Source organism: Miscanthus floridulus, chromosome 1 (genome assembly GCF_019320115.1).
Source record: "Miscanthus floridulus cultivar M001 chromosome 1, ASM1932011v1, whole genome shotgun sequence".
Taxonomy (NCBI): domain Eukaryota; kingdom Viridiplantae; phylum Streptophyta; class Magnoliopsida; order Poales; family Poaceae; genus Miscanthus; species Miscanthus floridulus.
The window spans coordinates 192,955,063-192,977,922 of record NC_089580.1 but is presented as its reverse complement, the minus strand read 5'-3'; the positions used below and the strand labels follow the sequence as shown (position 1 = coordinate 192,977,922).

The 22,860-nt window shown below is 47.1% G+C and overlaps 2 protein-coding genes across 2 annotated transcripts; one reads left to right on the top strand and one right to left on the bottom strand.

Annotated features, from left to right (window-relative positions):
* Window positions 1–2,070: 2,070 nt before the first annotated feature.
* LOC136469146 (uncharacterized) lies at window positions 2,071–4,544 on the bottom strand. Its single transcript, XM_066467459.1, has 3 exons — window positions 4,347–4,544; window positions 2,596–2,817; window positions 2,071–2,529 (listed from the first exon to the last, which is right to left on the bottom strand). The coding sequence occupies exons 1-3, from the start codon at window positions 4,542–4,544 to the stop codon at window positions 2,071–2,073; spliced, it is 879 nt and encodes a 292-aa protein (XP_066323556.1).
* A 6,268-nt stretch (window positions 4,545–10,812) lies between these two features.
* LOC136469137 (heat stress transcription factor A-2d-like) lies at window positions 10,813–17,823 on the top strand. The gene is made up of 9 exons (XM_066467454.1): window positions 10,813–10,970; window positions 12,866–12,977; window positions 13,065–13,159; window positions 13,274–13,388; window positions 13,535–13,659; window positions 13,958–14,028; window positions 14,171–14,216; window positions 15,410–15,931; window positions 16,699–17,823. Exons 1-9 carry the CDS (start codon window positions 10,953–10,955, stop codon window positions 17,557–17,559), a joined length of 1,965 nt encoding a protein of 654 aa, XP_066323551.1. The 5' UTR covers window positions 10,813–10,952; the 3' UTR covers window positions 17,560–17,823.
* The last annotated feature ends 5,037 nt before the right edge of the window (window positions 17,824–22,860 follow it).

Genomic DNA, 22,860 nt, shown 5'->3' with positions numbered 1-22,860 from the left:
ATCACCAATCTACCACAAAAATTCTTACAATAATTAACTTAATAATATTGAGCACTCTCAAATGATTTAATAGCTCCTAGTATCAACAACCACATATATGAACTAAATACACTAATAGATAGAGCATTATTTTAGGAACAATTTTTAGATATCTACATTATTTTATATTAATTACCAAAGTTTAGCTTAGAATTAAAATGAAAAGCTATTTCTATTTTTCATGAAAAAGATAAACCGATTTTGGCTGGCACTCTTGCAAAAATGCCCTCGTGTTATCAGACAATAGCACGAACACTACACGTACTATTTCTATAGACAACGACTTTACAATGGAGCCCTCGTATCTTTTCATATTTGTACCAGAGAGATCCCCGAGACGCCCCACGTGCTCGCCGGCGTGGCGGGCTGTGGCACTAGGCGGTACTGCCGGCCACCCGGGACCCTTGCAGACCTAGCTAAGAGATCGACGCTCACCTATGGGCCAACGCGCGATGATGGGCGGTGGTTGCACAAACGAGGGTGAAGCAGAGCGGGCTCTCCCGGGTGGCAGCAACCAACAACGGCGACAACCGCTTTCCGGTGAGCCACAGCATACAATAGATAATAGAGGTGATGGGTAAGCATCAGTGACGCACCATGATCCTAGCCGTGGCGGTGTCCGGGCTGGAGACGCCCCGAGCAAGTTTGGCCGTGTGAGCACAGCGAGCTCGACGGCGAATCGCAGCGACACGGCCGTGTCAGTGGCGTGGAGGCGGCACTAGGGCTGCGACTAGCGTGCGCACGACGAAGAGGGGTTCTAGGCGAGGCTAGTGGTGCGGTCAATTCGACGCGAGATGGCAAGGTTGCAACTAGCCACGATCATGGTGGCGGGTCTTAACCGCACGGTGGCGGGCAAAGCTCCAAAATTGGAGCTCGGCCTGGCCGTAATCAAGGCAGGGTGGGGGCAGTCGGCAAGAGGACGTAAATGCGGAGATGCGGGCATGAGGAATTGATGAGGTGCTCGCTCTCTGTCTCACCGTGACCGCGACCCGACGACAGCGGAAAGCTGAGTGAAGGAAAGAGAGAGAAACAGGGCACGGTTGGTGGGCTCGATTCGTCCTCGCCTTGGCGGGACACGAGCGGCGCAATCAGGACACCCACGCGTAGGCGCTACAAACAAGGCGTGCGCACATCCGACCAGCGTGGCCCGCGTGGCCGTAGTGTCTTAAATGACATGGCAATGGCGGCTCGACCACATGCGCGCGGCAGTGGCGCAGGGATACAGCGGACAGACGTAGACACGACGATGATGCGACAAGCGTCGTGACGTGATGCTGCAGTGGACGGATGCGATGGCAGCGCAGCGCTGCCGTGGCAGCACCAATGGCGGCAGCAGGGCGCAGGGCCAGCGGCTCGTTACGGCCGGCCTCGGCCAAGCCCAGGCGGCACGACCGGCCTCGGCCAAGCCTAGGCGGCACGACCGGCCAAGCACAGCGGTAAGGGGTGGCCACGTGGTGACCGCGCACACAGCGCCACCATCTTGAGACATGTGACTTGCACGAATTTTAAAGCGCCCATAAACACTAGACGGTTGCTTCTGGACCCAAACCATATTCACCATGCTCAAGATGGCACATGAGACTACCAAATTGAGCTATAACACTACACTACCCCTTAACCTAATGTCTCAAAATAAATTGCTAAACATAGCAATGTCTAGCTGTTGACAGACTTGGAAAATTTCTACGTTTTGAACTGAACTTGATTTCAATTTGCGATTTCTAGGCTATTGAAAATATTACAAAGCAATACTATTTTTCAAAAGCAAGTATTTCATTGTCATCTACAAAGTTTGTACTTCAAACTTTATTTAAGTATCTCACACATGTTCTATAGTATTTTTGCTTAATAAAAATTGATTTTCAACCTTAAGTGATATAACATGACTATTGAATCAACTTTTATTTCACATTTTATTGATCGTTTCGAGTTACAGGAATTGATCTACACACTTTATCACATGCATTAACACATAAACTTGATGCTCATGCCATATTTTAGTAGATGATTTACTGTGTAACACCGAGGGTGTTACAATGGACAACCCTCAGCACAATGAGCTTTTAACCTTGCCTTCTCATTCCTTGGCATCTTAATTTCAACTCTATTCCTAATAGTATACTCAGTGATGGCATCTCTAAGCTTCTGGACATCTGCAAACACTAAGCCAACATGAAAGGCTAGATTTTGCATATCCTCCCCATTAAAAGATGAAAACCTCAGTCTCACATCACCTTCCCCATCTGACTCTGGAAGGTCCAAACCTTCATCATTTGTATCCTCTTCATCACTTCCCTGTACAGGTCTAGATATCTCTAGTGTCTTCAGTTTGTTGCCTTTGGCTTTCTTGTGGTCTTTAACTTGTACATGAGAAGTTACAAGAGCATCAAACAAATCTGTATCTCCCTCTTCTATCTCATTATCACTGTCCCACAACACATCATCTTCACTGTCAACGGCTTGATCCACCCTTATGTTATCCAAATTTGTCTAGAAAATAGGTAATGTTTCTTTAGGATTATTCTCCACATTCTGCACTTTGCTTGGACTGATGACCTTTGGCAATTCAGTCACTGGATTTGCAACAACATCATCCCAATCAACTTCCCTGAACATATCCTCATGAACAAAATATACTATCAGATTTTTGACATCCTCTGCACATGTTGCCATTACATTGGTGTCAGTATCCGAAACTATGAGACGAAGACCATCTGCTAATGTCTTCCCTGGTAGCAGCCAATGTACCTTCAAGTCTTCATTGCTCTCGTAGCCTAACTGCTGTGCAAAGTCCGCAAACCACAAATGAGAGAATGTATCTGCCTCTACACGATGAAACTAAGACACCCTTTCATCGATGTATGATTTAAGATGCTCCGAACCAACAAAAAACCACCATGGTGAATCTCGATTGTGAATTTGTCTCTACAACCACCTACAGATTGAACAAGAAATAGACCAAATAAGGTGCCCTGCAGTGAAGAACAAAAATAACGAAACCCTAAACTTTTGTTCCAAATCGACGACCAGACATGGCAAAGTCTTGCCTTTCTACCTCATGTGCAACATCTTAGCCTACCAAATCCAACGATTCGATGAGAGGAGGCACCGATCAAACTCACCGTACACAGGGGAGGTGCCCTTTTCGGCCGCAACGTCGCCACCATCCTTCCTTCCGACGTCTCCTGCTCCTAGCACGGACAGCCCCAACTCGCCACCGATCCTCCAGCCGCAGCCCCCTCGATGCCCTCGCCGCCCTCCGCCGAGGAGCACGAACAGACAGGAACGGACGGAGAATAGTTTGGGGAGAGGGTTGATTTGTTTGACGTACGGGAGGGGCTAATTGCAATACGAGACGACGGTGTCCATGGGGTCAGCAGCGGATTGGGCCTAAACGACACAAAAACATAGATTATGGACTTAAGTAGTTGTTTTGAGAGTTCATGGACCGGCTTGACACACCACAAACAAGTTTAGGGGCTGGCCATGCACTTTGCTAAAAAAAAAGTCACCGCCGCTACCTAACACGGAAGAGGCTCAGATAGGCATGCAAGGTCGCAAGCTCACCCTTCCCATGCATATGACCATCTCTAATCTAAGATACTTAGTCGTCAGCAAATTTTAGATTGAATTCACGAAAGTAGTCGTCAAACGAAACGTGACCGGCCGGCCTGTTCGTCCGGGTCCGGCGGCGATGTATAATCGGTTCCGAGTTCCGACCCGTCCGCGGGGCAGTCGGTCGTCACATCGAAACGATGAAAGGCGGTCAGGCACGCATGCACGCACGCAGCTGGACCAAACGGTTTTACGCCACACGTGTACATGAATCCATGGCCGACCATGTCGGCTAAGCTAGCTAGGGTAGTACTAGCTCGCTGTCCGGTCGATCGGCCCGGCCAGAGAAAAAAAAGGGTGAAGAATTGGCTCGGACCCAGTGCCGCAATGGATCGCACGTTCGACGAACTTTCCACGGCCACGGGCGCGCTGGGGGAAGATCTCGCCGTTTGGTCCGGTGTTTTTGCCCCCGCGCAACGCTTTTCGCCGTTACCGGATCACCTAAGGGCCTGTTTGGACACGTAGTAAACATTTACGAGTGTAAGAGCTTTCCATTTGTATTTTCTTGTGCAATCAAAATCCTCTGGAATTTTTTTGTTTGGGAGAAGTAAAGAAATCAAGTCCTTTTACAGTGCGAGAACGAGAAGTAGTCGACGGGGATAGACACAGCCATCTCGGCGGTGGGACTCGGCTGCGTGGGTGCGGCGGCTGCGAGAAGCGCATCATCGGCAGCGCCAAGCGAGCCGGCTCACGTGTCGGTTGGACGACTCGCAGCCGCAGCCGGCTCCGACGAGGCTTGACGCGGCGGCGGCAATGCCCCAGCGCCGGCCTGGATGCCGCCGACAGCTGCTCCGCTTGTCCACCACCGCTGTAGAGATCGAGCGGCCGAGGGCCTGCAGATCGCTCCGCCGCTGCCGACCATCGGGGCCGGGCAGCTCGCTCGACGACATCGCTGGCAGGACGGGCGACGACTGGCCGATGGAGTCGGGGCGAGCGTGGCCGAGAAGACGACGCGGAGTTCCCGATATCCGTTAGGAAAAAATAATCGCCTCTCGAGGCGATTTTTATTTTCCGCCCGTAACGTGCAAACCAGACGTATTATTTTATTTGAATACCGGTTATCCAAACAGTGTTTCAGAATTACATACGGAAAATTAGTGTGGGTTGTATTTTACAAGGGTATTAGACCTAATACTTGCCTTCCAAAAACACCCTAAGGCCCTGTTCGCTTGCATGCGAATAATTCCCCATTCAAATAGCTCTTTCACTAATTTATAGTGGCGCATAAGATTTCCTAGCCTGGAACGCTCTATTCCGAGAACCGAACGGGGCCTAACTTAGTTGGAATAGATAACAGATGAATCGGATACGGGCAAGTACATACGCACAATGCAGTTACCGCTCAACTCTCGGCGTTATCCGATTACGCGCGCCCAGGAGCGAGCGACTCCTCTCTTCTTGCGAGTTCAGAGTCCTATGCGCCGACGACTCCAGGCCTCCAACTTCTCTCCCGTATCCTAGCCAATAAAGGCTGCTAATCTCAATCCCACATGCGTACGAAGCCATTACAAATCACGGTTTCAGTTGCATGGTAACGGATAGCACTGGTTTCCACTTAAATTGTTGTTGCCGGTCCCAAGGCTGAACCAAACAACCCCATAGTTGTATTGCGTACAGAATTGTCCTCTAGCGTCGATCCACCCGGCCTAACTCCACTTCGAGAGTCTCCGTTGATGTTGTTATGCTCTCCTTACCTTAAATTTCATCTCCGTTTGTTTTTCACTCGGCAAGTGTGAAAATCGGTCTTGATAGATAGATAGATAGATCGATGGATAGATAGATTGTGAATTATTAAAAGGTGATATCAGTATAAAAAGACAGCCACGAATATATGTGCTGTGCAATTTTACAATATGGACTAGAGGCCGTTAAGAGCTATTGCATTGCTAGCAAATTCTTGCCCATCGGAGATTTTTATAGTGGAGAGCACGTATCTAATACCACTAAGCTTCGCATCCATATACACAATTACATACTTGATTTTCAGTAATGAGAGCTTTTTTATAGAGGCATCTCAATTTCGAGCCACCTCTGTTTGGAGAGACGGTTCTAGTTCCAGCCGGCTCTGCTACAATTGCCCTTATTCGTAGAGGTGGCTCTATTTTTGAATTATAGATGTCAAAAACTTATACAACTTTGTAATTAATAACTTTTTCCCATTTTGAGTTCATTGAGGGCCCCCAAAAATACTCATTTTAAAATGCGATGAAGATAAAGTGTGGAGGACAAATGTGATTTAGCAGTTGTGTATCAAGCCAGCACCACAACCCGTGTTACACCGTGCACGATATTACAAAGCAAATACTATGTTATACGATGGGAGAGATCAAGTTCAAGATGGAGCTGGTTCCGGTACGGTGGAATTGGTGATCTGAGGTTGATACAGAACCTTGGTCCGTGGAGCAATCACCCCAGCCACCAAATTCCAAATGCTTGATGCATTCTGCCGTGCATCCATCCAGGTCCCGTCGACGCGCACGCGATCTCATGGAATTGCCAAGCTAGATATAGGAGCACTACTCCGTAGACTTGCGTGTGCCGGCGTATGTAGCGCTTGGCTTGCGTTGCCGACTTGCGAATAACAACTCACGCGGCCTAGCTACAGCATTAGCTACTGCGGGCACGGCACTACAGCGAGACTCGTAGTGGGCCGTGGGCGACGCGATGGAGATATTCTGCTCCTGCTCGCTCCAGCGGGAGGAGAAGGCAAAGGCGCTGCTGTCCGCTCTGCCTTCTCTTCTCTCGTGAAAAAGGTAAAAAAAAGGAACGCCGTGGGCCAGGCTCCTCACTGCCACACGTGCAAATCCACACGGGAGCACTGCAAACGTCTGACACGTGCGGGACCATCTATCCCCACCACTAAAGTACTAGTACCTTGTCTAACCAGTGTGCCATTGTCAGTGTTCGCTTGGTGACCTCATTTCCAGCCGAAAATAGTGTTTTTTTCTCATACCAAACTAGTCAGCAGTAAATAATCCACGATAATTTACGGCCTCTCGAACGGCCTGCATCTGTGCCTACGGCGCTGTCTAGTGACCCAAGTAGATGTCATATCGGGTATATAGATACTAATTAGAAACTAAATATAAATTAGGTTTAATAGATTCATCTCGTAAATTAGTCTCAGTCTGTGCAATTTGTTTTATAATTAGTTCACTTTTAATACTCCATGCATGTATATAAATATTCGATGTGACATGAACTAAATTTTAGTAGGTAGAACCAAATACCCCGTAAATGTTGGTCGCCACGATTTGCGTGTCGAGAACTTTGATTCGATTTATAGAAAATACGTGCAGCATTTCTATCTCCAGATAAATTTATTAAAAAAACTAGATTCAAATATCTATCAATGATACTAATTATGTATCATAAATATTAATATTTTTTAATATATATTTAGTCAAAGTTTTTCCTCGGGAAACGAAAACGACAGACATTTAAGGAAAGATGGAGCATCTATCTTGTTGGAGTAGATCAATCGTCCGTCGGTAACGTTAAACAGTGTTTTTCTCTCACAACAATTCAGCTGGAACAGTGTTTTCAGCCAGTTTTAGCCAAATTTAAGACCAGCGAACGGGGCCTATAAGATTTTTTTTTAAAAAAATAAATATTTCGGTCTCAGTATAATTCATACACATATCCATATATTATTATTATTACAGTTCTATCCCCCAAAGAGCAACACAAATAAAAGTAGTGGCCAAGTAGCCACTGTATTAGGGCCCCTGTGACCTCGGCGTCTAGCTTACTGGACCCTAGCTGCGAGCTGTGGCTAAGTTGAACGGCCCGAAACTAAGTGTACAGTATGTTACATTATTGATCATTGCGTTACATTATTGTCTCTAGCTAACTAACACACGCATGCACTGAGATTCCGTCTACACACACACACTAGCCATGGGATTTGGACCCTTCTGACCTCGATCGGCGTCTGATTAGTACCTGCCTAACTGGATATGCCTGAAAACAGAAACAGTGATTAGCTAGCTTTGTCTGTCCACTGCTCTTGTAATCTTGTTCACCTCATGCAGTTGTTGTAAAGTTGGCTCCACAGTCTACACCAAGTACTCTAAAGTACCGAGGCTCATAAGCCGACCAAGCTAGATGTAGCTGTTTTGTTGTGAAAGAAAAATAATCATCATGTTCGCTTGTTGGTTTCAGTCAGACTTATTCAACCAGCCAACAGTGTTTTCCTCTCACAAAAAACCAGCACCAACCAGCGAACAGAGTGAATATAGACAGCGGCGGATCCAGGAAATATTTTAGGGGGGACTGAACAACACTGCTGCTCGATTAAGTCTCAACCCCCTATACTATAGAACTTTGTCCAAAAATTCATAGGGGCTCTACAGTAATTTGCACTGATTCGGTTTGGGTAGGGGGGGCTTGAGCCCCCCGCCCCACCGCTAGATCCGCCCTTAAATATAGATTCTAGTTAATAAGCTGGTTGATAAGTTAAAGCGAAATACCGGGCCATTATCATTCCCTGCCCTGCCCATCGATCGACAACTCAAAAGTGAAAATGCTCTGCTTTTGCATCGTGCAGCTCTTCACTCTTCAGCTTCAGCACATCATCACTCTTTGGTGCAAGCTACTACACGGCTACAGTCTACACTCTACGGAGTATAGACTGCAGAAGGCCGGCTTGAAGCTGTGTGGTGCGGTGCCTACCCTGGTGGCTCTCGTCTGTCCCGTCGTCACGTGAGGCCCTACCCTTTCTACCCGCCTACGGTCCCACCCCCACGTGCGGCACTCCCAGTCTCTTTACCCTTTCCTCCCGCCGTGACCCGTTGACCACCGCCATCGGCGCAGGCGAGAGCACCGTGGACCGGGTCTACGGGACGCGCACCGGCACCAGGGCACGGCACGGGCCGGGGCCCAGCATCGGTCTTGACCGACCGGGGCGAGCGTGCGGTCGCAGCGGGGTCCGCAGCCAGCCAGGACGGTGGAGGGACGGCCGGGGTCGGCCCACCACCGCGCGAGAATCGTCTCCGACACGTGGGCCTGCCATGTGCCTGCCCGGGTCGTTTCCGTCACCTCGGCATGGGGCGCACGAGGGGCGCGGCGCCCTGCGCCCCCGCCTCGTACTCGTACGCCTTCTTCGCGTGCACCAGCACCACCATCCAAACGGGCTGAGTCAAGCGTGCGGCTTTCGCGGGACGTGACAGGTTGATGGCCCGATTTGGCGATGAACGAACCTGTTCATGCGAGCAGGAGCAGCTGTGTTAACGTAGTACGGTACGGTTCGCTCCCATCACCATGCATGCACCAACTCAAGGAACAGATCGAGGTACTACAAGGGAGCACAAGGGGTTTTGTCACGCTCACACAGTGGGGAACCTGTTTGAAACCACTCCAAAGTATCGTCGTTGGTCAGGGTCGTCGGACTCACTGTCACTGACTCAGGACCCTGATGATTTATGGGTCATGGCAATGCAAATAAATAAAGCACGTACTAGATATGCATCATGGCCTGTGGCCGCTACTTATTACTGTACTACCACTATTCGTTCATTTACATGCATGCATCCATATCAGGTCGTCGTCGTTTGGAAAATCAATAATGTGCATGTCATGTTTATACGTGTATATACATGTCCCTTGCTGTTTCACGAAACATGCCGAGAATATTGTCCGTGCTGCGTATAGTACGAAATTAAACAAAGGTCCCGGAGCGTACGTACGGACACGTACCGATCGACTGCCCTTTTTATATAGGAATGGAGTAAACGCCGCCTGTCCTCAGGGAAGCAACCATGCATGGCACAGTCGCAGCGTGCATGCATGGTCAAGGCCGGTCACGCGCGCGACTGGTCGCGCCCTGCCGGCGACCAGAGAACGAACGCGCGGCCGGCATGGCACGTACTGTATATGTATCCGCGCGGGCAGGGCCGCCTTGGCGACTCTCACGTCCGCGTCGTTGCATGCCACCCTCGTTCAAGGCAAGGGGGCCTTCCAGTTTCAGCAGACTGGCAGTGGCTGGCAAGGGCACTAGGGCAGGCCTGCGAGGCTGCGATCGAGAGCGATGGTTTGTTGGCGCATTCATTCAGACTTGTCATGGATGATATGTAACGTATGGAGCCCATTCCGGAAATGCAGGCCGACCTAGCTAGACCACCTGTGTGAGCAGCGCAGGGCCGGTGGCCGGCCTGACTTGGCAAGGCAGGTAAATTTTTGTCAGGAATTCGTCCGGCATGGGTTCGCCTTCGCCACGCCTTGGATGGATTTGCCGAAAGCCCGAAACTGAGTAGCAGGCGGCAGTCGGGCAGCCAGCAAGCAACCACTGGTTTCTGAATGAAACAAGGAAAGGAAGAAAAAGAACCACTGGGGGGGGGGGGGCCCAAACGTGCTGAGGCCCAGGAGAAGGCCTGCGGCTCTGCACGGTTTGGGCCTTTTTTATATATGTGGCCGGCCGGGGTTCAACAACATCCATCTCCTTCTGTTCCCATTTCTTTTTGCTGGCGTGTGTAGCCCAGCCACTGATTTTGCATCGTGCTTACGTCATCGATGACCCATTCCGGGTGCAAGAACAAAAGTTTGACGCGCCATACCCGTATGGTTTGGTGGTTCATGAGTCATGACCGCCCGGGCAGAGGGAGGTGCAGGCGCAACCGACTTCATGCTGCCATCCGGCGGAGCCGCACCTCATCTACACCCGTTTCGTATCTTTCCACGGTTAACATACTTTTTTTTTAAAAAAATCTTCTTGAACGATCGAACCTTGCTCGTGGTGTTCGTTTGGCTTATAAATCGTATTTTTTCTGCTAACTAACAGTATTTTTCTCTTACAGTAAATCAGCTAACAATACTTTCAATCATGGCTTATCAGTCAATGATCATGTTCGCTTCTCTTATAATCCGTACTTTTTAGTTTTTTTTTTCAGCCAAAACAGTATTTTTCTCTCATAATAAATCAGGCAGAACAGTGTTTTGATATGTTTTTTTAGCGAAGCGAACGGGGTCTGCCAGCACATCGACATCGCCATGGTATTTTTATGCCATCACGTTTCATGCAGCTATGTAAACAAAATATAAATACATACGGAACACATTATGATTTATAGAGTGGGCCTAAGAAAAGCTCTTGGAAATGTTCTAATGTCAAGGCCTAAAAGGGTATGCATCTAAACTGATCAACTGCGAGGGTGCAATCTACAAAAGTGCCTGTTCGCGTTCAGTCCAAGCTGAACATCAGGCCCCTCGTTCCAGATTCCACGCTCAGGAGCATTCGAGAAGACGAAGAAATACGCCGACGAGGAGAAGCCGAGCAGCGACACTGCATACGGACTTCCGACATGGAGGGCCAGTTCCAGGTACCGGCAAGTCTCTGTTCTAATCCATTCCCGTGTTCTTGTTCCTATCGTGAGTCATCGAGGAGTTGGGCGTCAGGAAAAATCATACTCTATTCCGCGCATGTTTTGTCGAAGTTTTTGTTGACGATGGTTCACCCCGGATCGAGATTAAGTAGTAATAGCGGAAAGACTCTTGCTTTCATCGGTGCCCGTAGACATGGGACTTACAATCCCTCCCTGTATATTCGATAAGGCCCGCTATATGGTCTGGGCTGGGATAGTGGGATGGAGACTATCCGCGCGATTTGAACTTAGATTTGATCCATCCCTTCCGATTAGTTGGTTTCCCGGTTAGGGATTCGAAGCATGCTAAAGTCGGATCTTGGAATAATAGGACTAGCTCTTGAACATGCTGTTCTCAGTTCTCACCCTGTATGAGTAATCGTATATACAGAAGTTGCAGTAATAACCTTGCAAATTAAATGGTCGGAGTAATTGAAAAATTGTGAGAAGTTCTGATTTGTTTATCTCACAAATCTTTACATGGCCATTATCGTACCCACACAAGTCCTATTCAGGTAGCACTAAAGTAGCATCTTCTGATTCTTCAGTGGAGTCCAGAGCCCCCTTCCAACTATGTTGTATAGTTTTTACCTTTTTTTTTTGAAAGATCCAAGAACATATTGTTCCGGCATATATTAATAGGAAGAGGAGAATTGGCCCATTTTATGAGGGAGACCGGGCCCGAAAACCATACAGTGATACAACCACTACTTATAAACTACAACATGAAGCACTACCTACAACTACTAATAAGTGACGTAGTCCTCAAGTGCTATTCTTGCTGCAAGCTTCGACGTCACATCGACGAACCTCAGCCGTGTCTCAAGTGTATAGTTTTTACTTGGGTTACTTGTTGTAGTCTTATACTGTATATAACTAACATCCTCTGTGTGGTACAACTATGTTTCTTGTGTGCAATTCAGACTAGGCCTGTCAAGATCATAAGCATAAATCTCTGAGATCAATCCTAATAGGTTAATGTCCTCTGTCCTCACCTCAGATGTGAGCAATGCGAGGATAGTACTTCAGTTTGTATCTTGTAGTTTTAGTGAGGCCTTTCTTAAGGCAGTGAGAATATGAGACTACCATGTGGGTCTTAGTATACAGCAACTTTTAAGACAAACTAGAGAGTGCCCTTGTGTTGCCACGGAAAAGATGATGGTTACTCCATGAGTCCATGTTATTACCATGCTTCATTTCATATTTTCTTTGATATATGTCATCTGATTCTGCACTGAATTTAGTTTATGACGCATACAAAAAGGTTAGTGATTGTATATTGCTAGATCATGGCTCCTTTTTCTTTTTAATATCTACTTGGTGTTGAACTTTGTTTTGTTGGGTCCAATGTGGACTAGGTTTGTACAGATTGTAGAAATAAATTACTGAGATCAATCCTAAGAGCTTAGTGTCCTAGGGGCTCTTGGTGGGTTTCAACTCTAGCCTACCCCAACTTATTTGGGACTGTCAGGCTTTGTTGTTGTTGTTGTAATCCTAAGAGCTTAGTGTCCTATTGATCTGCCTTGGTTGAATCTGTGAATTCTAGTCTTGACTGATGGGACGTGCATAGTTCATTGTGTCCTTTTTAATACTTTATTAAGCATCTGAGAATGTCAACGCCATACGAGTCACAACTCACAATATGATCTGTGTTAGGTGTTTGGTTAATTTCGTATTTGCATTAAGCTGTGCTATAACACCATATTTGCTTTTATGCACAAGTCGTAATTCTGCATTGGTTATGAATTATGGCATCATATATTGTGAATTTGTGGTGCATACATTTTACAACGTGCTGTCAGATTATGCATCCTGAGTATATGATATCGTTTGAATGGTTCTTTACAACATAGGATGGCAAGGAGGAGGTCATCCAAGCATGGTACATGGATGACAGTGAAGAGGACCAGAGGCTTCCTCACCATCGCGAGCCCAAAGAATTCATTCCTCTCGACAAACTTTCAGGTTTGTACATGCCCTGCTCTATTCCTGAGCCCATATGACATCATGGTATACTAACTGATGCTCAATGCTACCATCTTGGACACCCAGAGCTAGGAATATTAAGCTGGCGCCTAAATGCTGATGATTGGGAGAATGATGAGAACCTCAAGAAAATTCGTGAAGCCAGGGGTTACTCTTACATGGTTTGCCAATAAGTTCTTTTTGGGCACTTGCTGTTTTGTTATTCTACCTTGAGTGGCAAGGTCAATACCTATTCAAAGTTTGAAACTAGTATGATAAGCATCTTCCTTATGCAGGACATTTGTGATGTGTGCCCAGAGAAGTTGCCAAATTACGAGGCTAAGATAAAGAATTTCTTTGAAGAACACTTGCATACTGATGAAGAGATACGTTATTGTCTTGAGGGTAGTGGTAGGTGCCTTTGTTTTGCATTTAGAGGTGTTTTTTTAAGACAGGAAATCTCGTTTCTGGTTTAAAATCAGTAATAGTCAACATGTTTTCATTCTAATTATTGTCAATCTTTGACTCTGTTTTTTCCTTATTATTATGTTCTCAAGGCTACTTTGATGTGAGAGACCAAAATGATCAGTGGATCCGTGTAGCAGTGAAGAAAGGTGGCATGATTGTTTTGCCTGCAGGAATGTATCACCGCTTTACATTGGATACTGACAACTACATCAAGGTATCTTTGACCTGTTCACACCATGAGTTGCCCATTTCTTTGTGAAGCCATTTATGCTATTCATTCATTTACTCTTGAATTAGTGAGATAGCTACAATTATTTTAAGTGCAAGGTTCTAGTTCCTATTTAGTTCCAGAGAGCGATTGTCTTGTTCATGTCATGTTATTGTGCAAATTTCAGCGTCCAGTCTTCTGTTACTTTCTTAATTTTGTCTTAAATCTTCCATAAACAAGCACCAGCGAATAACGACACTGGTGCATTGTGGCCTCATACAGCATTTCTGTTATGATTCCTCAGGCAATGCGACTCTTTGTGGGCGAGCCTGTCTGGACACCATACAATCGTCCCCATGACCATCTCCCTGCTAGGTACGTTCCTGTGTCTGAACCCTGAAGCTCGAGCATTGTTGTGTTCCATTCTCTCTTTCTTGGATTCTCGTTTCCACTTTCATCGCTCACTTTATTCTCTGGTCCGTGTTGACTTAATAAAATGGAATTCACATTATTTCAGGAAGGAGTATGTTGAGAAAATCATCAACCGAGGTGGAAACCTAGCCGTCGAAGCTCGTTGAGTGTGTCAAACTCTACATGTCCTGCGGAGCCTACCTGGTTGCACTACACTCTACAATTCCTAGTACTGCCGAATAAGATTTGCTATTGCAATCTGGTCATGCCACCATCATGTGCCAGTTGACAGTTTGCACAAAACCTGCTTAAAATCTTACCTAGATATTTTGTAATACGAATGATGTGGTGTCTGATGAATGATGAAACGATGATGATTCAACCCACCTGGCCTTCACAAGTTCGATGAAACGTTGCACACAATGGCTTATGAAAAGGATGCTTTGATTCCTCTACCAACCCTCAGTCTGACTGATTTTTTTTTTAACACTAGTCTGACTGAATGTCGTGGTTCAACTGCCGACCAACATCTTGTCTGCACTCGTGCCGTATGAGTTAACTCCTGTCGTTCTCACAGTAGGAGCAGGGCTTTGTAACGATGTACTCATTTCTGTTGCCTCGTCCTAGATCTCCTGGTGACGGCAAGTGTGTGGTGACTGACATGAACACGTTCTGTGTCCATATAGTCACTCGTCGAGCATTGGTCGGCGGAGCCGATCATCGGCCAAGAACTGAAGAACATTTGTGATCTCGATGAAATAGGAGTACTTATGTGTGCGACTACAATGCCGCCCGCCAACCCCCCCCCCCCCCCCCCCCCCCCCCCCCCCCACCCAAAAAAACAAAAAAACACCATACCTGATCATTCCTGATCACTGATGGATTTATTAGTGAAGGCAAGACACCTGGGAAACGTTCTCTGCAGTTGGGTCCCCTACCATTGCGTGTGAGGAATGCTACACGTGATGCAGGGCAGGGGACTTTCTGAGTTTTGAGAGGCGACGAAAGTACTCTAGACGAGTGCAGGTGCAGGTGCAGGTGCAGCCGGGCACGGAAAAGGAGCCATCTTTTTCATGGGGAACGCGGCGTATCTCGCCGGCGGATCGGCGCTGCAAGTTGCAGCCAATCACGAGGCCAGGGCGTGCTGTCTGGGATCACAAAATAATGGCACGACCCGTCGCCGTCGTCGCCGCCCTGTCGGCTGCCGATGGATTCGGGGGGCTCGCCCACCACGCGCAACCCCAGCCACACCCCGCGGCGTCCAGAACCTTCTAAGCCCCGCGCGGCCTAGAATGTTCCATTCCCCTTCTGGCAGGCCTCGGACAAGGGTCAAGCAGGCCGGTAGGAGTATTTATCAGCGCCGGCCGCCACTCTCCCGCGCAGCAGGAGACGGCAGACGACACAGCATCCATTTTCCCCCCTTCCCCGCGCTTGGCTGTTGGCTCGGCTCTTGCTCGAGCGAGGTAGAGCACTGTGCGTTCTCCGCGATCGCCTGGGGATCGCTGGGTGTTCTGGACGTTGGCCATTCAGTGGCTTGGTGGGTGACAGCAGCCGTGGCGAGATGGACCCGATGCTGCCGGGGACGGTGACGGTGAAGGAGGAGTGGCCGCCGGAGGAAGAGGAGGAGGTGGTGGAGGACGTGGACGCTCCGCGGCCGATGAAGGGACTGCACGAGGTCGGGCCGCCGCCGTTCCTGACCAAGACGTTCGACCTGGTGGCCGACCCGGCCACCGACGAGGTCATCTCATGGGGCCGCGCCGGGAACAGCTTCGTGGTCTGGAATCCCCACGTGTTCGCCGCCGTGCTGCTCCCCAGGTTCTTCAAGCACAACAACTTCTCCAGCTTCGTCCGCCAGCTCAACACCTATGTGAGTGTCCCAATCCCAAGTCCTCTGCTTGCTCAATCGCAATTTTGTTTCTGGCTTTGTGCTCGTGAGGTGCTCTTGTTTTGCAGTTCATCTCGTATGCTCCTTGCATTGTGGACTGCAGTAGCATGAGCGATCAATCAACGAATCTGTCTGTCTGTCTATTAAACAGCTTATGAAAAGAACAAACTTATATATAAAAAAATGTCTATTTAAATATGTGACTTGTATCGATACAGAGTCTGAAATTCCCGTGCAAGGTCGTCACATTTCCTACAGATTGGATTTTCACAATGACCTCGAGCTGATGGAATCGTTGAACTTGAACTCATATTGCTTTTCTTTGGCGGCAAAATGGGCAAATGTTTTGAATGATTCAGAAACAGGACTATGGGGGAGATTGCGACAAGATGTTAAATTTCTGACATGCTCTTTGTTCACCTTGTTACTGTGTAGCTAGATGGACAAGACACCAGATGAACGAAGCTACTACAGCCTACGAGAAAGAAACTGCTTGTTTGTCCTAGAAGACTCACTGCTCTGATCACTACTCACCACCAAGCAATATACCACTAGGCTAGTATATACCGCTACCTGTCATGTAAATTCGGTCGCAAAACTTACGTGAAACCTTAAGTTTTACATAAATTTGCCATCTCGTCTTATCAATTGGTTCAGCCTACTCACCGTCTGCTGATTCTTAGTATGCGATGGCTTCTGGACTTGAACTAACTGAACACGCGTCGTGTTCATCGCTTTCCAACCTGCAGGGTTTCAGAAAGATCGATCCCGACAGATGGGAGTTCGCGAACGAAGGCTTCCTGAGGGGCCAGAGGCAGCTTCTGCGGCTGATCAAGCGGCGGAGGCCGGCGGCGCCGCCGTACCTCCAGGCGTCGCAGTCGCAGCAGCTGCAGGGGTCGTGCCTGGAGGTGGGCCAGTTCAGGGGTCTGGACGGAGAGATGGACCGGCTGAGGCGAGACAAGAGCGTCCTGCTGGCGGAGGTGGTGAAGCTACGTCAGGAGCAGCAGAGCACGCGGGCGGGCATGCGGGCCATAGAGGAGCGGCTGCAGCACGCGGAGCACAAGCAGGTGCAGATGATGGGGTTCCTGGCGCGGGCGATGCAGAGCCCGGACTTCTTCCAGCAGCTGGCCCAGCAGCAGGACAGGCGGAGGGAGCTGGAGGGCGCGCTGATGCTTTCCGCCGCCTCCAGGAAGCGGCGGCGGCCCATCGGCGCCGTGCCGGCCCTGGACGGCGGCGGGCAGGAGGAGGAGGAGGAGCAGGCCGACGACGACGACCCCACCGCCACGCAGGCTCTGTTCGCGGAGCTGGACGAGCGGGGGGCCACGTCGGAGCTGGAGAACCTGGCGCTCAATATCCAGGGGCTCGGCAGCAAGCGTAGGCAGGACGGGGGCGAGAAGCAGGGTGCCGGCGCGCGGAGCCAGCAGCAGGCCGCCCCGGGCGGTGGCGAGACGGCGGAGCTGACCGACGACTTCTGGGAGGAGGTGCTGAACGAATGGATGAGGGGCGATGCGGCGGCTGAGATGCTGCCGCCGGAGAGGAGACGGCCGGGTTGGTACGTCGACGCGCTGGCGCAGAAGCTGAGCTCCATGAGCAACACCACGCCGAAGTAGAGCTGGCGTTCGTGTCGTAGTCGCGGTTACTCCTATACGACTAGTAATAGTAGATTGATTAACCCGATTCGTCCGACACGCGTTAGTGAATACTCCTAGTGATAGCGATAGCTCCATTGTTGTAGCATAGGAGTGCGATCGTGCTATTGCATTGTGTCATTGTGTGTAGCGTGGTACTTGGTATGTACCTTGTGTTGTAGTGATATACCGGCACAAGTATATTGCAGAGTCACCGGCTCGTGACATTCTTAGTGGTAATTGACATTCTTTCTACTATATTAGTCTACAAGCAGGTAACCCCACGCGTTGCGCGGGTAACAGTGGGGGAAAAAAATATGTATTGCGTCAAAAAAAAAAAATCGAACTGTTCCTTAACGGATCGAGTACTGTTCATAGTAACCCGTTACTGTCCATAAAAACCCGTTACTGTTCATAAACCCGTTACTGTTTATCACGAAAACCATCTCGCGTGTGCTGTGCCGGTAACAGTGATATGTGAGAGGGACGGAAGTTCCCAGCTTGCACGCTCTTTATATATATGTATAGATTACAATTATTACTATTACTAATGTTGCATATGTCAGCAAACCGTGTTTTCTATGAATTTATCTGCGATAAGTTCGATCAAATCTATATAAAAGGTATTAAAAAATGTTAAAAACATATGATTTAAGACAAGTCTAGAAGTTAGTTTATTTATTACAACCGGAGGGAGTCTCCTACAACTAAAAAGAACAAATTGTGGATACTTTTTGGTGCGACATTTGTTTTGGGTCTGCCGTCACCTCTTCGTGCGATAAAAACGTGGGTCGTCGCTCCGCCGCCTCCTGCGATACCGCATCCCCGCGTGCTCCGTGCGACCTCCTCCCCACGCGCTCGCTCCCACATCCCCCAATCACACTTGCGAGATCACGTCCACCGATCACGCCCAGCTCACCCTTCCCTGCCCCGCGCTTGCGTCCGTGGCTCGCCCTTCCCTGACGCCCGCAAACCACCCTTCCCTACCCCACGAGGCCACCTTCCCGGCAGCATAGGCGGCGCGGCGTCCCGGTGCTGGAGGCGGTGAGTCATCCCGGAGACAGAGGCGGCGCAGGCGTCCGTGCACAGCATCCCGGCGGCGCAGGCGGTCCGTGCGCGACCTCCAACCTGCCAACCAGGGGCGGCGGGCAGCCAGCCAGCTTGCAGTGGCCATTCGGGGCGACGCCCGGCCGGGCTAGCCAGCCCGCGGCGACGCGGGGCGCCTCTAGGGTGCGGCCCCCGTCCCGTGCGAAGCCAACAGGTATGCCCACCCCTTCCCTGCTCTCCCTTCTGTGCGAAGCCGAGGACCTAGATCTGATGCGGACATGTGCACACCCAGACGTTAATTTGCTTTGTGCTGTTAACTTCACACCATGCAACTTGTAAAACTTGATGTTGTTTTCGGATATAGTCCAAGCTTATTTGTTCATTTTAGAGACTCTGGCTTCCGACAGACCACCTTGATGAAACCTATGTGCAGTACTGCAATTAAGTTTGCCATGCTATGATCTCTACTGAATAGTAAGTAGGTCAAGTAGCCTAATGATGCTGGGAACAATCTCTGTATTTTCTATTGACGAGGGGGTGTTTTGTTTTTCTCATTTGCAAATTCGTGAGTTTACTCTTGATGAGCTGAAAGAATTCTATATTTTGGCCCTTGGTTCTGTAGTGCTGTCAAAGTTGCAGGATAGTGGGCATCTTCATGTTTGCATTTTTCCAGAGTACCAATTTAGCTTCCCCACACACTTAGCTTACTCGTACCTTGCAAACACCAACCATTTATTTTACATATCTCCTTAATATGTTTAATATCATGGGCTTTTATTTGTCCTGTCAGCAGTTCAGTAAACCTGCATATGACTCTGTATTTTTCAAAAGAAAAAGAAATCTCTTTACTTCAATGACTGTCTCTATTTCTCAAAGAAATCAGGAGATCTAAATTCACTTCAACCGACAGCTATATTATCTTCTTAAGAGTGTTCAGTAGCAATTATGTTACACTGACTATCAATCTCCTATCTCATGCAGAGTTACTTTGTCTTACTGCATCAACCTGAAACTGAGAACTCAAGTTACTTTGGTGATTTTCTGGTAAATAGATCTGCACCCTGATAATCACAAGGTTTTTTATACTGGTCAATTTATTTGCTGAGTTAGCAAACTATGATATTACAACCTGTTCAAGAGCTTCTATTCTTTGTAGCCAAGTCAAAACCAAGACTGTTTAGATGCTGGTAAAATAAATTCATGTATCCTACAATTCCTAAACTTGTAGGAACAATTGACGGACCTTCTGTTTTTTATTCATGAGACATCCGTGTTTTCAAATTTCACTACCTTTAATCAATTTCTAATGTTTAGTGAGTTCAAATTGATAGACATATACTCTTGATTTGGAGACATGCTTTGCTGTTTTGTCGAACCAGCCTTTTCGAACACTGAATCCTATTGTTCCAGCATAGCTGACATGATTCATATGCCTGAACCAGGTGATGCCCAATAGTTATTCTGAGCACTCTTGTTTATACATTGAATGCTTGCATGCTGTGATGTTTGACAACTATCAAACGATTTCAGTAGATAAGGTTTTGGCTATGCATTTGTTCCTCTTGAGGAATCGATGTCTGTTTCCTTGATGACAGTAGAAACACAAAATAATAACAAGGTGTTGAGTATGTCATGTTCTTGCTGTTCTGCATGGCCATCTCAATAATTTAAAGTCATGATAAGAAATTTTCCCCTTGAAGCATCAAAATTTCTCTAAGTCTGACAACATTGTTTCTCTACATAGGTTTTATAGACTAATTCAACAATACCAGACACAATATTAGCTTAAATGTATGGTTTAAAAATAGACATTTATTTACATATATCATTTTAATCCCTTCACTAATTTACTAATGCAATACTCTGTGACAATGATTCATAGAAATAAGTTGTATATTATTCTTTTATGAATTGTATATCAGACTTCATGGTTGGGTGACGGGCTACGCGTAGGTGGGCTCCAACCTCGCGCCGCTCGACCCCACCGCCATCCACAGCCACGTCCGCCTCCGCGGCCTGCGCCCGGCCATGCGCTACTACGTCACGTCTTCGTTGGCCATCTCTTCTCCCTTCCTGCTGTGTACAGTTTTTTTATTTCCAAGCAGGTATGCCAACTCTTCTCCTTTCCTGCCCTATATACAGATTTTGATTGGTTGTCCAATTCCAATCTGCTCCTCGTCATCAAAGTCAACATGCACGTTTTCGTTGTTCCTTGAGGTTGTGAAAGTCCTAATGTGTAAGCCTTTTCAATAATGCCACTGTAATTCGAGGTTGACTGGAACATGGTTTCGAGTTTGACTGTGATATTTTTAGGGCGCTTCATTCACTCATGATGTAAGTTAGACCCAAATTCTGTGGCATGTCCATTTGTTGATGTAGTGAAAGTTAAAATTTGGGGAAAAATATGGTCTCATGATGTAAGTTAGTCCATCCTGAGAGTTGTTGGTTTCTATTTACTGGGTTGCAACATCTATGTTGATTGCAATAAGAGGTTAATATTAGCATGCTGCCTCATCATTTTAAAAAAATGTTCATATGTACTAATGGAGACTTGAAAATATTAGGTGCAGGCAATATCAGTTTGTTCGAATTTTTATTTTTTCCTTGCTATGAAGCAATGCACAAGCCACTGACTTTTTGGGTTTCCAAACATATTTCCTGGCTTTGTTTTGCATGATTTGTAATGCTTTGTTTTGTTCATTCTGATTGTTAATGTTTTTCTTCTATGCATGTTCGAATTATATGTTTCCACATAGTCGCATTGCATCATGTAGTCCAACTATATCCAGAATTTTCTGATTTACAACATCACTCATTGTCACACTCGTCAAAGGTTGTGGTGACGCTGGCTATTGAGAAGGGCAGCCATGCTGCTGAGAAGGGATGCTGTCCGTGGAGAGAGCTGCGGGCGATGAGGGAAAACTGACAGAGAATCTGTGTGTTGTGTGTGCTCGATATTTTCAGCTCATCACCCGAATGCTCGCTCCGATCGAGAATCATGAAGCAAAGGGTTACCAAACAGGCTCCAATGTTATGTGTGATTATATTTTAAGGAATGAAAAATATGGAATTTGTTTTTATCTCTTTATTATAGCCAGATGTTTTCCCTTATGTCTATCAGGTTATAGCACATTGTTACACTGGGAGAATTGGTGGCCTTGTATATTATTTTGTTGTTAGTGTTTTTGTCATTTTGTTATGAATTTCTGAAATATGAATGGCTACCGTTATGTATAAGTGGAGGAACATTTACGTCATGTAAATCCGAAACATGTATATAGTAGCAATTTTAAATAAAAGTGTATTTTATGAGATAACAAAAATGAAAATTTTATGAGTATAAAGCAAAAAAATATTTCCTATGGATAGGAAGACACGTCGCTCATACATATGTTACCGAGGTATCATTTTTTTCCCGTTGCAACATACGGAATTTCAAATTATAGCGGTCAGAGCTTAAATTTCCTATATGGATAGGAAAACAGTCGCTTTCTTGACATTTTCAAATCTTTGTTGACAGTATTACCCATATGACGGACACTAATATTTACATATATATACTCGAACCTATGTACAGGATGGTACGGAGATGCGGCGGAACTTATTTGTGGACTTATTGACGTACGAAAGAAATGGATATCGGAGATTTCTTCCTGCTGATATAAAATATTATCTTAGTCGCATCACAAAAAGGTCTATACAGTAGAGTTTGTGAGTCTGCGACGTCGCGCTCTTCGTGGCTATGCTAATTTCATAACCTTTGTTTTTTGGATTAAAAATCACTTTAACGTCGATATTTAATTTTACAATATTGTTATCTTATCGTGTGATCCGTGTGTTTTTATATAAAAGTTTAGATGTTCCATAGCAACGCACGGGCACACTACCTAGTTCATATAAATGTTTAGGATAATGGCCCCGTTCGCTGGTCTGAATTTTGGCTGAAACTGGCTGAAAAACACTGTTCCGGCTGAATTGTTGTGAGAGAAAAACACTGTTCCGGCTGAAAAAACAAGCCGAACAAGCCAAATTTAAGACAAGCGAACGAGGCTAATGTTGTATTTCTATTGGTGGAGCTCCTTTTGTTCTCCGCAATTGTTCCTCGGAGCACGGCTACAGCAAGAGTAGTGGTGGCAGTACACGTACCAAAACGATCGATCCCCTACATTGGGTGAGACAATGACAATGAACACTTTCGTAATCATTTGGTTGACGGTTCCCACTCCTCAAAGGCCA

Bases quoted from the DNA above. Each gene is read 5' to 3' on its own strand.
- LOC136469146 (XM_066467459.1), bottom strand. From the start codon at position 4,544: ATGTCGTCGAGCGAGCTGCCCGGCCCCGATGGTCGGCAGCGGCGGAGC. The intron at 2,818-4,346 runs GTGAGCCGGCTC...TTTGCACAGCAG, and splicing joins GCGAGTCGTCCAACCGACAC to TTAGGCTACGAGAGCAATGA. The intron at 2,530-2,595 runs GTCATCAGTCCA...CCTATTTTCTAG, and splicing joins CAGTGACTGAATTGCCAAAG to ACAAATTTGGATAACATAAG.
- LOC136469137 (XM_066467454.1), top strand. The intron at 13,660-13,957 runs GTATCTTTGACC...ATGATTCCTCAG, and splicing joins ATACTGACAACTACATCAAG to GCAATGCGACTCTTTGTGGG. The intron at 15,932-16,698 runs GTGAGTGTCCCA...TCCAACCTGCAG, and splicing joins TCCGCCAGCTCAACACCTAT to GGTTTCAGAAAGATCGATCC.